Raw genomic sequence first — 13,428 nt, 5'->3', positions numbered from 1 at the left:
TAATTTTTTGTAGCAGTGCAACATAGGAAAGCACATTGAAAATAAAAGAAAGAAAAAGATATAATCTTGAATATTTTTGAAAAGGGCATGGCAGAAATGGATAATACAGATCACGTACAAGGCCAAAAGGGTCATTTAAGGTCTTAGCACCAGTAGAAAACTGATAGAAGAGCAGAAAGCAGGAAGGTGAAGTGTGTGTTTTCAGTTTCACACTTTTTATTTTGTCCTTCTGTCACTTCATATCTTGCAAATATATCTCAAATCCCCAACCTTTTCTTCCTCAGCTACCCACCCCCCCCCCCCCGGCCCAAGCTCTGATCCTCCATGCCTCCGTTTCTTGCTATATACAACCTAATCTGGTTTTCAGGTATGCTTCAATATATCTGACAAACACATTCCTCTTTTTTTTTTTTTTGGAATTTTTTGGTGGGTTTTGTGATCTTTCTCATTTTACTGAATCTCGGTGAAAATGGAAATGTGGGTTCTGTTGGTTGCGGGATTTGTGAAATGGGTTTGGATTTTCTTGGATTCTTGGTTTCAGGAGATGTCAGTTTGTAACTTTTTAGTTCTGGATCGTTGTGATTTCTGGGATTTTCTTTGCCACGAAAAGGGATCTTTCTGCTTTTGTGTTAAAGAATTAATGTCTGAGTTGGGTTTCTCGATTTCTCGAATGTGATTCAGTTGTTGTGTATGCCTCCGTTTCTTCTTGGATCTGTGGAGTTCTCCTTTTGTACTTAATGACTTGAGGCTCGATTTTCTATGTATGTGAAGTTTCAGTGATGGGATTCTTTCTGTCGATAATGTCAATGCAGAGTTGAGGAATTTTTGGGTACTTTTTGGAATTTTATTTACTGTTTCTATGGTGGAGTCAGTCAACTTTGTTCTCAGATCTGGGGTTTAGACAGTGGTGTTTTCAACTGAGATGCTAAAATTTGAGTCTTCCTGATTCGAAGTGTAAAAATTACAGTCACTACTGACCTTTGAGGTCTTCTTGCATTTTGGATAAAAATTGATCATCAGTGATGATGTCTTTTATTACTCTGCTCACATTTTTTTAGTAATACTTGACACCTTATTTTAAGATTTGTTTCTTAAGTTGTTATAATTGCTTTCAATTGTCAGTTATTTGATAAATCTTCGGGCCATCAATGCCAGGTATTTTCTTCCTGTAGTTTAATTGCTAGAGGGGTATCCGGACCTTCATCGAATAAGGAAATTAATAGCTGTTCGCTGGATACTTCTGATGGAGTAAGTTGGCATAGGACATAGTTGGACTTTGTTGTGAAGTTTTATTTTTTATGCTATGCTGTATTGTCTGGAAATGAATCTTTTTATGGCAGGTGATTTATGATTCAACTATCAGGAGGAATCCGGTTTCATTTCTTAATGCTTGATTCTGTTTTCTTCTAGGTATAGTATTCGGTGGAACTGGGAGCGCTAAGTTGGTCGTCCGATTACCTTAGTTTTGATTGTCCTCATTAGTGACTGTTGTTGTATATCCGTTCCTAACTTGGGTCACCTAGCTTCTTTGAACAATTAGTCTGCATCATGGGCTCTCGATTTCCGTCTCATCAGTTGAGTAATGGCCTTTACGTGTCAGGCCGGCCTGAGCAACCGAAAGAGAAGACCCCAACAATGAGCTCAGTTGCCATGCCTTACACTGGTGGTGATATCAAAAAGTCTGGAGAACTTGGTAAAATGTTTGACATCCCTATGGATGGCTCCAGGTCTCGAAAATCAGGTCCCATAAACAATGCCCCCTCAAGAACAGGTTCTTTTGGTGGTGCGCCTTCTCACTCCGGCCAATTGAATTCTGCAAACCGTGCTTCAGTTTCAGCTGGTGGTGTTCCTGGGTCAGCTTCATTGAAGAAAACAAATTCTGGACCACTTAATAAACATGGTGAACCATTGAAAAAATCATCTGGTCCTCAGGGTGGGGGAACTGCCGTATCTCGCCAAAATTCTGGTCCACTTCCTCCAGTCCTCCCAACTACTGGCCTCATTACATCTGGACCTATTACATCGGGACCCCTAAATTCTTCAGGGGCGCCTCGGAAGGCATCTGGTCCTTTGGAGTCTACAGGCTCGATGAAGTTGCACAATGCTTCTATAGTTAATAACCAGGCTGTTACCCACCTTAGCCAGGATGATGAATATTCATTCCGCAAGAGTTTCCCAAAGCCAATTCTTTGGGCCATCATTCTTCTATTTGTCATGGGATTTATTGCTGGTGGTTTCATCCTTGGAGCTGTTCGTAACCCCATTCTTCTTGTTGTCGTTGTTATACTTTTTGCTGCAGTGGCTACTGTATTCACCTGGAACACTTGTTGGGGAAGAAGAGCTATCACTGGTTTTATTGCTAGCTATCCAGATGCTGAGTTACGAACTGCAAAAGATGGCCAATTTGTCAAAGTTTCTGGGGTATGCTCATCCACAATATATATATATATATATATCAAGTCTAAGGTTCACCTTTTACATCCCCAATTCACATTCTTCGTGACCCCTCTTCCACCTCCCTCACCTGCAAACTAAATCGAAGGCTGCTAAGTCAACTTTGGTGATCTAAGATTCTAAATGTTGGTTCTTTTATGCAGCCTGTCTGAAATTTCAAAGAACAGGTCTTACTTTCTCCAACGAATCATAGTAGTCAATGGCGCGGAATGGCGCGCGCCATGGCGCATGGCGCAAAAGGCGCAGCCCTCGCGCCATACGGAGCCCATGGCGCACGCCTTCAGAATGGCGCAGCCATAGCGCGCGCCTGGGCGCCTTTTCGGCGCTGCCCAGGCGCGCGCCATGTGCGCGATGCAAGAAAAGGGCCTGGGCGACCTGGGTTTTGGCTGGGCTGCCCAGGCCCATGAATTAAAAAAAGAATTAAGTTAATAAACCCTAATTTCCTATATATAAAAGGAATTTCCTAAGTATAAACCCTAAAAAAAATTAACTTAATAAACCCTAAGCTAATAAACCCTAATTCCTTAAGTTAATTTTTGGCGTGTACAGCAGTACAAGCTCTAATTATGCCGATTGAATCTTTGAAATTGATGTGATTTTATTAATCTTTGAGTGCTTTAATTGTTCTGTTAGTGTTTTTTTTTGGGATGATTTAATTGAAGTTTTGTTATGTTCAATTTGTTGTTTTATGTCTTATTTAACTCCTTGTACATTAATCTAATCAAAATAATACTAATTATATAAATATATAGATTATTTCTTATATTTGCGCCATCGTTTTAAAAGGCGCGCGCCACGCCATGCGCCGTGCCCATGGCTCCAGGAGCCCTTGGCGCCATTGTGCGCCGTGCGCCACTGACTACTATGCAACGAATCTGCTAACATGTTTTTTAGTTCAACTAGAAATTATATTATGTGGGCAATTATAATATTTTTTATTGTAACCTTTTGGAGTCAAGACAAAAAATTCAATTTCTTCCAAAATTCTCCGCATATATGTTTCATTACACTGTCTAGGGAATAAAAGTTTTTTGATTCTGATGTAGTTGTAGCCATAAAACTTCATGTCTTTTCAAGTCAACAGCATCAAGACGGCCGTTTTTGCTCTGTGTGTGTATTCAAACTCAAAGAACACAATTGCCGTGCAACTCTTGAGAAAGAGAACTTGCCTGTGTGTGTATTCAAACTAAGCAGCATATTCTTTTGATAATTGGTCTTTATGGGCATTCCCTTGTAGCATTGGGCAGATACTTATTTCCTGATTTGCCTCATAAGTAAATTTGATCTCTTGAAGTTTGGTTGATTCCATGTTGTAGTTGAAATCCAAACAGGCTGCTGTGTTGATAAATTTGGGTTTTGATATTTGAAGGTTGTTACCTGTGGCAATGTTCCTCTTGAATCATCATTCCAGAAAGTTCCTCGATGCGTTTATACATCCACAAGTTTGTATGAGTACCGGGGATGGGATTCAAAAGCCGCAAACCCCACACATCGTCGCTTTACCTGGGGCCTTCGGACATTAGAGGTTAGGAAAAATAATTATTTCATGACATGTTCTGCTTAACATATTGTTTGTGAAACTAGTGTGGCCCATTAAATGCACTAAATTTATGTGTGACAACATAATGCTACAAAAGGGCATAGATTTTTCTGCCACACCCTAATACCCTGTTTATTGTGTTTGTCTTTCTACAAACAACTCATGGATTTTCTCTTTGCCAACTGGGGGTTCAGTGTGCCAGGTTAACATGCATGACTCATTCCATTAGCAAGTCTTGACTATGTATGGGAGCTGTCGATGGTGATAATTCTAATTAGGGATAATTACACTTCCCTTCCCTATAGTTTGGTGTAGTTACATGTAGACTCTCCGTACTTTGGGAAACTACATCTAATACCTCCTGAGGTTTGCTTTCGTCTAACAAATAAGTCCCTCTGTCTGTCAAAATTCAATGAATTTGATCTGCAATAAGTCAGTAATTAACCGATTGAGGTAAATATCAATTCTCATTCAGTTTTTTTTGTTAATATCAGTAAATTCAGTGAATTTTGACTAACGGGGTGACTTAACTGGACAGAAACAAACCTCAGAGTGCTAGATGTAATTTCTCAAACTATAGGAGCTCTATGTGTAATTATACCAAACCTTAGGGGAGGATAGTGTAATTATCCCTTTTAATTAAAAAGCAAAATGAAAATGTATAAGAAATTACAAATTTAACGCATGAGAAACTCTAAGTTCCATTTATTGTTAATGGATATATCCTGAGATATGTAATTGATTTAAAGTTGGTGTTTGCTTAGTTCTCTGTGCTTGCAACTAAGGGATGTTCAACGTGGTAGAATTTGCCAAAAGTGCTTTCCTCTTGACTCTCATATTTACTGATGTCTTTTTCTTTTACTTTTGAAATTTGTCTTCTTTTGTTGATGCAACTAAGGGATGCTCAACGTGGTAGAATTTGCCAAAAGTGCTTTCCTTTTGACTCTCATATTTACTGATGTCTTTTTCTTTTACTTTTGAAATTTGTCTTCTTTTGTTGAAAATGCAGGCAAATTTTACTGTGATGTCTGATTTTCTGCTACATCAAATGCATGTTAAATACCATGAACTCTGATATTAAAGTTTGCTGAATGATGCAACACTGTGTAGTTGATCATCAAGATAGATATTACGGTATTGACATATTATTCGATTTGTTTATAATTGCAGAGGCATGTAGTTGACTTTTATATTTCTGACTTCCAATCTGGGTTGAGAGCATTGGTTAAAACTGGCTATGGTGCAAGGGTGACTCCTTATGTTGATGAATCTGTCGTCGTTGACATCAATCCAGCAAACAGGGATATGTCACCTGAATTCATCAGATGGTTAGGAGAAAGAAACCTTTCAAGTGATGACCGTGTAATGAGACTCAAAGAAGGGTAAGATTCTGTTTGTTCTCCCAATTAAACTTGTTGCATTTCAAGTAGTTGCAGTTATTCTCGTGATTAAATGAATACGACAATACAAGTCTTGTGTTATTGGATCTTCTGGTAGGTGTTTCACTTGGTATCCTGAAATTCTTAAATGGACTGAGTGAGACACACTCGGTCCATCCGAAACTTTTTGTTGAAAGTTTACCACCCACACCCTCATGCATCCATCCGCCTATCATGGCCTGGTTGTGTTGCATTTGGTTCACTTTAGAAAGAGACTTGGTATTCAGTGTAAGACCCTTATGGATCTATATGAGACAAAATGAATTACCATGAATTTACCACAATGGCCTCTCTCTAAGTCATTGAGATCCGCTTTGCAGAAGAGCAGGACAAGAGTGTTCTGGTGATGTTAGCTGATGTATTTGACAACCGAAAGCATTTATTGTGCATGTAATGTTGGCTTTTACTTCATGATAGTTGCTCTTATTTTTTTACTCTCTTTGATCGATCGTTAGATACATCAAAGAAGGCAGCACTGTCAGTGTTATGGGAGTTGTGCAGCGGAATGAGAATGTTTTAATGATTGTTCCCCCACCCGAACCTTTTTCAACCGGATGTCAGTGGAGTAAATGCATTCTTCCCGCCAGTCTTGAAGGCATCGTCTTGAGATGTGAGGATACCTCAAAGATCGACGTTATACCAGTTTAGTGGTTTGACATGAATGATCTCTTATCCTAAGAGAGAAATTGTCGAAAACTCGTGAAAAGGGTGGCAGCGAAGGCGATTTCGTTGAGTGTTGACCAGGTGTATAGTTTTCGTGTATTTTCTTCAGTTTCAGTCTCATTTTGGTCCAGGAGTTTGGTATGGTTGTGGCGTTGGTGTGAATTATTATAGTACAGTGGAGGGAAGTTGGAGATTAACGAGCAAGTCGAAGATATTCATTTTTCTGTTAGAATTGTTTTGGTAATTCTTGAGCTTGTGAGAATTATTCATTGTTAACTATAGTAAAACTCTTGGAAATGGATGGTTTTATTGGGTTTGAGATATTCTTTGTAGGCCTCTTTGGTCACTTTGTTTATGCTTTGAAATGAAATGTTGTACTAATATTGTACATGCATTATGCTGTCAGTTTTAATTTTGAAGAATCCAAAATGTAAAAGGAGGGCAATGGATTTAATACTCCAATTTCAACTCAATAAATATTCCTACTGTTTTGAATTCTACCCATTTCATTTTTTTCTTATTGTACTTGGAATAATTTTGAGCCTGATGTTAAAGTAATTGGGTATTATTAGCTCTTTGACACTCTTAATGTAAATGCACACACTCTATTTTGCAACCCTAAAATCAAATTTTCAAGTCTATTAAACCATAACATTTCCTTCATTTACTTTTAAAAACCTCAATCAGTGGTGCAAATTTTGTTTTAATTTTCATTGTTTGGAAATGTGAAAAAGTTAGTTCATTTATGCATTTTCGGTTTCAAATTTTCCATTCCAATTGCTACTTCTTTTTTTCTATATGTATGTTGCGATAATTATTGAAAAAATAAAAAATTTCAAATTCGATACAAAATATGTTGGATCAATAGTCAATGAATTATCGATACTATGGTATATTGTCTTCATAATCATACTTTTTTTAGATGTGCAAATTGAAGTGAGTTTATCTGCACAATTCGACTCGAGTTAAATGATTTTGAGTTCGAGTTAAATTTTAATCAGCTGAACTTGACCTCAAATGAATGTGAATGATGAGCTTTTATGATTTTCTAAATATTTCTATTTTATTTCCGATACATATATATATACATTACTTAATATATTATTGTTTTCATGTAACATATTTATATTTTACACCTACTTTATTCTACTTATTTTTTTTCTCTTTATATATATATATATTATCCATCATTGTATTATTAATTGCTTATGTGTTACCTAATAATTAATGTACTTTATAGCTCAATTTTATTAAATAATAGTAGACTACAAATTTTGGGATTTGAACTACATACTAGGTATTTAACCCATTCATCTTAAAGTTAATTTAGAAGGAAGTATTTGAATTTGAGCAAGTGATATTCTAAAAAAAATAATGATATAATGATTCCATATCAAAATAATTTGAAGTCCCTTAATATTTTACATTATAAATTTCAAAATAATATTATTAAATATTTAAAATTCCTACCTCCAAATTTATCAGTACAATTAGACAACATTTGAATCAACGAATTTAAATTGAAAATTCTCAAATTCTTTAAAATGATTTGTATAATTCTACACATTTCCGTCTTCATTTATAAAATATTAATAGATCCTATCTTTTTTTAATATAAAGATTACTTCAAATTATTTATTGAAATTAATTTAAATCCATCTATGTAAATACAACACGTTCGTATTATGCAGTGGCCTTATACTATGTGAAATTTTGTGCCCGCAATCCTGTATATTAGATTTTCTTCATCAGTGGCATTTTCTCTGGTAAAACCCTTCCGCTTCTCCGTCTATCACTTTTCTTCCCTTCATTCTCAAAACCCTCATCAATCGGTGCCCAGGAAAGCAGGAAGACGTCTCGCTATATGGCCTCCATCCACCCACCCATAGATAACGGCGCAGTGGCCGCGGAACCCGCCGACCCAACATCCGTGGCCGCGGAACAACTAGCAGCAGCTGAAGCCGCCGAAACCAAAGGCGACGACGCCGACACCGCCTCGGCTGAGACTCAAGCTGCGTCGGTTTATGTGAAGGATAAAGGGTCGGAGGAGATGAGGGCCAAGTGGCCGGGTTGGCCGGGGTACTCAGTGTTTCGGTTAGTAGTGCCGGTATTGAAAGTAGGCGGCATTATTGGACGGAAGGGAGATCTTATCAAGAAGCTCGTTGAGGAGACACGGGCTAGGGTTCGCGTGCTTGATGGCCCTTTAACTTCTCCGGATCGCATTGTAATTCTCTTCTTTTTTCCCCCTTTATATACGCTTGCGGATGATGCCTGTCTAATGCGATTGCCTTGCCTTTCTTCACTTTTGGATAATTTTTAAAATTGGGGGCTTTGCACTGTTGTTAGGGTTTGGATTCGTTTCCTCGGCTCAGTTTGCTAGGGACTGTAAATGGTTACTTTCTAGGGTTTTACTTTTTGAAGGTAATTCGGAATGCCTAGAACCTTAGGTTAATTCCTGCTTCTGTAGAAGATGTTATGTTGAGCTTGGTGGTTGTGGGTCAGCTTAAAGATACTTGGATGATTAGAAGGGGAAGCTCATTTTTCAAACAATCTTTAAGCATGCTACTGTGCTCATAATCATTGATACAGTATCTGGAGTGCAATGCAGCCAACTTCTGGATTAATGTCAAACAGATATCTTTGCTGGTGACGGCAAGAGGCTTGTTATTGTTGAAGAGCTATACACCTGACACACGTTAATCATTAGTTAACAGTGTTGACCCTGGAGTAAAAGAAGTATCTTGATGAGAATTTCCTGATTTATTTACCTTTTGCTGTATATCCAAAGTCAGTAGCGTTACATATCTGGAATAGAATTGAGATGAAATTAACACGTGGCACATGAATAAATGATATCGCTCAAATAGGTTTATTTGGTTAGAATGTGTGTTGAATACAGATGAGGAAGCTGCCAGCTTTATGCTTTTGGTTCTAAGCAATCAAAGATTTCCACGTTTATTCTTTTGACAGGATATAGGGTTTCCTAAATGTCGACGTGGAAAAATTACTTTATTTCTGCTGATGTATAAAGCAGTAGTTCCTTAGACTTTTAGGTCTTTTTAATTGGATCAGCTAGTTCGATCATGGAAAAAGGTGATTGGTGTTCTAGGTGTTCTAGTTGACCCTTCAAAGTGATTACCTAGTGATTTGATTCTGATTTAATAGTTGGAACTGGCTGGTTAAAGTATAAATTCTTTAAACCAGTCCGTGACAGTACCCTCTCCTGCCTTTGGAAAAATGCTCTTTGTTTCCCTTATTTGTAGTTCACTTGCGTGCGCATGTGTGTATGTGTGTGTGCGAGTGAGAGAGAGAGATTCTCTACAGACACGTGCTTTTTGCGCGTGTGGTGGGTGGTTAGTGGTGGAGAGGGATTCTCTCCATACATGTGCTCCGAAATCTTTTTCTCCAACCTTTTGTAATTCTTTCAGTTAATACCCTTTCATAGCTTGAATTGAGCTATCTATATTTATTCAGATTATCTGATACCTCAAAACATTTATTGGCCATTTTACATCAATTATGATCGGAATCTTACTTTATTCAGAATGTTAACTACACAAGATTTCTTTATGTTCTGTATATCTATACAATTATGGTATCACCAGCTACCATTTTACATTTGGTTTTGACACAATTAATGGTGTAATAACCTCATGATTCTGATTTGATTTCCCTTTACAGTAATGTTTTTATGTTGTCAAACAATGAATCTTATACTCCGTCAATACTTATTTAAAACTTTGTTTAGCAAACTGTTGATAATATTACTTCTGTTTATGTTTGTTAAATATTTATCGGAGAAATCATCTAAATTATTGATATTTTCAACCTTCATAATCATTTATAACTGCCATGTCTTGTGCAAATAGCATTCTTTTTTCAGTTATACCACATTAGTCATGAAAGGGTACCTTGTTCTTTAAATGGAATAACATAAAAGCAACATGATATCTGTATGTAAAAGAAAGGATTAGCTGGTTCCTTTTAAGGCAGCAGAAGCTGCTTCTCTTCTTACTTCTCGTTGTTGGTACAAGCTTTGCCGAGGCGGAACTCTGATATTAGACTTTCTTGTCATATGCATTATGGTGCATCAATCTATCAATACTGTTTTTGGGGCCCATTCTTTAGTTTGTCTATTTCAGATAAAGATTTGTTACTGCAGTTGCTAATTTGCTATGCTTGGGCAAACCTTTCTCTTCTATGTCATGGACTTTTGAGCTTGCAATATTTCAGGTTTTAATATCTGGGAAGGAAGATCCAGAAGCAGCATTGCCTCCAGCTATGGATGCTATACTAAGAATCTTCAGACGTGTCAATGGACTGTCTGAGAATGATGGAGATGGCAAAGGCATTGGTGCTGCTGGAACTGCATTTTGTTTGATTCGGTTATTGGTGGCATCTACACAGGCCATTAGTTTAATAGGAAAACAGGGTTCCTTGATCAAGTCTATTCAGGAAAGCACTGGTGCTTCTGTCCGCGTGCTTTCTAATGGTACTACAACATCTTATTGCTTACTTTATGTTTGGTGTTATTACCTTATTTTCTTTCTAGTTAGCTTGTCTTGGAAATTTGTTATGTTTTCATTACTTTTCTCCCTACGAACCCTGAGCACTCCCCTCACCTGCTTTCTCTTTAAAGCTTATTGTATGATTTTTAGGTATATTTCTGTTACCTGAAATTTGATGGACCTATAGGTTGGAGTATACAGCAGTGGACAAACCTAGCAGTCTCTGAATGATCTTGTGGATAATAGTCACAGTTCAACTTTCTTGAATAGACCTCGCAACTGTCTGTATTTGTTTTCTATTATGCTTATTTAGAAGACTGTCTTGTACCTAATAGTTTGTTAACACATAATCAGTCTTCTTCACTAAATCATTCACAAAGTGCATAACCAGTTCGACTTAGTAGAGTTTGTATCTCAATCTTTTTTGGACCTCTTGTTGTCCACTTGAGACTCTGTTCTGCTTGTAGGATGGGTGAAAATTCTCCATATTTGTAATTGCAGATGAATTACCAGTTTATGCCAGTTCTGAAGAAAGGATTGTCGAGTTACAAGGAGAAGCTGTCAAAGTACTTAAAGCTTTGGAAGCTGTGGTGGGGCACTTGAGAAAATTTTTGGTGGATCATAGTGTTCTTCCATTGTTTGAGAAGAGTGTAAGTTAATTCCTCTATGTTTTTGTAGCATAGTTATTAATGGCGTTCCATTGTGTGTGCCATGGCGCGTGGCGCACATTGCGCTGGCTCAGTGCCATTTTACAAAAATGGCATTGAGTTGCTTATGGCGACGCCATAGTGAAGGGCTGGGGCTTAGAAAAAGCCCAGTTTTTCTCAAAGCCCAGTGTAAATAAAGGCTGGGCTTTTTAACGAGCCTTTATTTCAGCTGATTTATTAAAAAATAGATTAAAAAAAATCAAAATATCTTGCAAAACGAGTGAAATTAAAAATGTAGGAATTTTTTAATCATTTTGCATGTTTTGAACTCTTTGTTTTTCCTAAAACTTATTATTTTGCAAGTTTCTTTTATGGTATGATTAAAATTATAGTTAGTGTTTATATTTACTTATTTGTGCATTATTGATGTGAGTATATATTGATGTATGAAATATATAATATATTTTTGTACATGTGCGCCGTACTATAGAACTGCACGCGCTGCGCGGTGCGCCATGGCTCCAGGGGACCCTTGAGCCATGGCACGCCGTGCGCTATTAACAACTATGTTTTGTAGTCAGTGAGATAACAAGACCATGATTAAGGACATTTTGCTCCTACAGTATAATGCACCAGCTACTCAGGAAAGGCAAGTAGACGCATGGTCCGAGAAGACATTGCTGCATGCTAATCCGCAGACCTCGCTAGGGGCTGATTATTCTGCTTCAGTGAAGAGGGATTCACTTTTTCTTGACCGTGACAGCCAGATGGAATCTCGTATTACGTCTTCAAGACTATCATTGTATGGACCAGAACATGGACTTGGCAGTCGTTCTTCAACAATAGGACATTCTGGGGGACCTGTTGTAACTCAGGTTATGCATTTCTCATTGCATATGTTGACTTGCAACCTATTATGTATTTTACAATTGAAGAATGATAGTTTGTTTACCTGTAAATTTATGATATGTTGATTGCTTTAAGCAGATTGCACAGACCATGCAAATACCTCTTGCTTATGCAGAGGATATTATTGGGGTTCAGGGAACAAATATTGATTACATTCGACGTACCAGTGGTGCTATTCTTACTGTGCAAGAGAGTAGAGGACTACCCGAGGAGATTACCGTGGAAATAAAAGGCACCTCTTCACAAGTGCAAGCAGCTCAGCAACTTATTCAGGTAAACACTTTTGTGTCTCTTTTATTTCCTGCTGTTTTCTTCTACCCTCTTCCTCTAAATAGTTTCTTCGGGACCTAGGTTAGGCATTTGCTTTGTTCGCTTTACTAATGTTGTTCCCTCAAAATACTTGGCAAAAAAGAAATGTATCCTACAATAGATTTCAGATGGCATCCTCCTTGAAGTTCAATGTTAATCAGGGTTAGGAACTCCGAAAATAATATGGTCTTCTAGGTACATGAAGGTAGAGATAAGTGTGGGTAGTGAATACACAGTAAATCTGGAGACCCTTTTTAGGGTGGGGGGAGGTAGGTCAAGTTGATGAAGAGCTGAATGAAACTAATATTAGCCTGCTATTTACATTATTCAGGAATTCATCGGTGGTCACAGAGAGCCGCTCCCGCGGAACTATGGCAAACTGGAGTCCAGTTTGAGGCCTTCCTACTCTCACATGGGCAGCAGCTCATACTCATCTTCATCATTTGCAGAACAACCTTATGGTGGGTATGGATCATCTGGTGTTGGAGGATATAGCAGCTTTAGGCTTTGATTTGACAAATTTTCTTGCCAATCCTTTTTCCATCTATCCCAGATCCTAATCTGTAAAGCATCTGTGGGTTGACCATGAAGAAGCACAGTTATATGTAGTTGTATTTAATTCATGCGTTTGCTGCACTAGTGAGAAGTTAGTTAAGCTCTTTTATATTATCATGGTCTTTGAGTTGATTTATTAGAGATTTCGTGCCCAAAATTTTTACCAGAATTGGGGATGTATTCTCTGTACCAAAAATGGAAAATGGGGTGGTTAGTTTTCTTGCCAAACAGATATTCTGGAAAATCCAAGACTGGAAGTTGATGAGAAACGTTGCAGTACTTTTCATCTGTTGGGGAAGCTTGTTAATGTTATCCGTTAATTCTCTGCAGAACTGGAAATCAAATTCCAGCCCAAAATATAGCTAATATTATTGACATTTCGGAGGATGAGATAGATGTTGTGT

General features: G+C 37.7%; 2 protein-coding genes across 4 annotated transcripts; both read left to right on the top strand.

Annotated features, from left to right (window-relative positions):
* The first annotated feature begins 213 nt into the window (after nt 1-213).
* Nucleotides 214-6,490, top strand: LOC105161663 (protein SHOU4). 3 transcript variants are annotated; one of them, XM_011079434.3, is made up of 6 exons: nt 217-367; nt 1,156-1,248; nt 1,411-2,421; nt 3,824-3,979; nt 5,165-5,376; nt 5,889-6,490. In XM_011079434.3, the coding sequence occupies exons 3-6, from the start codon at nt 1,549-1,551 to the stop codon at nt 6,079-6,081; spliced, it is 1,434 nt and encodes a 477-aa protein (XP_011077736.1). In that variant the 5' UTR covers nt 217-367; nt 1,156-1,248; nt 1,411-1,548; the 3' UTR covers nt 6,082-6,490. The 3 variants fall into 3 exon arrangements, with proteins under 3 accessions (XP_011077737.1, XP_011077736.1, XP_020549506.1); XM_020693847.1 differs by having other exon boundaries at nt 349-367; nt 1,173-1,248; XM_011079435.3 differs by lacking the exon at nt 1,156-1,248 and having other exon boundaries at nt 214-367.
* A 1,305-nt stretch (nt 6,491-7,795) lies between these two features.
* Nucleotides 7,796-13,138, top strand: LOC105161662 (RNA-binding KH domain-containing protein PEPPER). The gene is made up of 6 exons (XM_011079433.3): nt 7,796-8,320; nt 10,330-10,588; nt 11,106-11,254; nt 11,875-12,126; nt 12,239-12,433; nt 12,801-13,138. The coding sequence occupies exons 1-6, from the start codon at nt 7,961-7,963 to the stop codon at nt 12,978-12,980; spliced, it is 1,395 nt and encodes a 464-aa protein (XP_011077735.1). The 5' UTR covers nt 7,796-7,960; the 3' UTR covers nt 12,981-13,138.
* Nucleotides 13,139-13,428: the final 290 nt, after the last annotated feature.

The sequence above is a fragment of the Sesamum indicum genome, linkage group LG5 (assembly GCF_026168435.1).
Source record: "Sesamum indicum cultivar Baizhima isolate 11 linkage group LG5, ASM2616843v1, whole genome shotgun sequence".
Classification (NCBI taxonomy): domain Eukaryota; kingdom Viridiplantae; phylum Streptophyta; class Magnoliopsida; order Lamiales; family Pedaliaceae; genus Sesamum; species Sesamum indicum.
The sequence above is the reverse complement of the archived record's forward strand: the minus strand, read 5'-3'. Positions and strand labels throughout refer to the sequence as shown.

What these genes read in the sequence shown, in the direction of transcription:
- LOC105161663 (XM_011079435.3), top strand. Translation starts at nt 1,549, where the DNA reads ATGGGCTCTCGATTTCCGTCTCATCAGTTGAGTAATGGCCTTTACGTG. An exon ending in GGGGCCTTCGGACATTAGAG is followed by an intron (nt 3,980 to 5,164) that starts GTTAGGAAAAAT and finishes TTATAATTGCAG; the next exon opens with AGGCATGTAGTTGACTTTTA. An exon ending in GTAATGAGACTCAAAGAAGG is followed by an intron (nt 5,377 to 5,888) that starts GTAAGATTCTGT and finishes ATCGATCGTTAG; the next exon opens with ATACATCAAAGAAGGCAGCA.
- LOC105161662 (XM_011079433.3), top strand. Translation starts at nt 7,961, where the DNA reads ATGGCCTCCATCCACCCACCCATAGATAACGGCGCAGTGGCCGCGGAA. An exon ending in TAACTTCTCCGGATCGCATT is followed by an intron (nt 8,321 to 10,329) that starts GTAATTCTCTTC and finishes GCAATATTTCAG; the next exon opens with GTTTTAATATCTGGGAAGGA. An exon ending in TTCCATTGTTTGAGAAGAGT is followed by an intron (nt 11,255 to 11,874) that starts GTAAGTTAATTC and finishes TTGCTCCTACAG; the next exon opens with TATAATGCACCAGCTACTCA.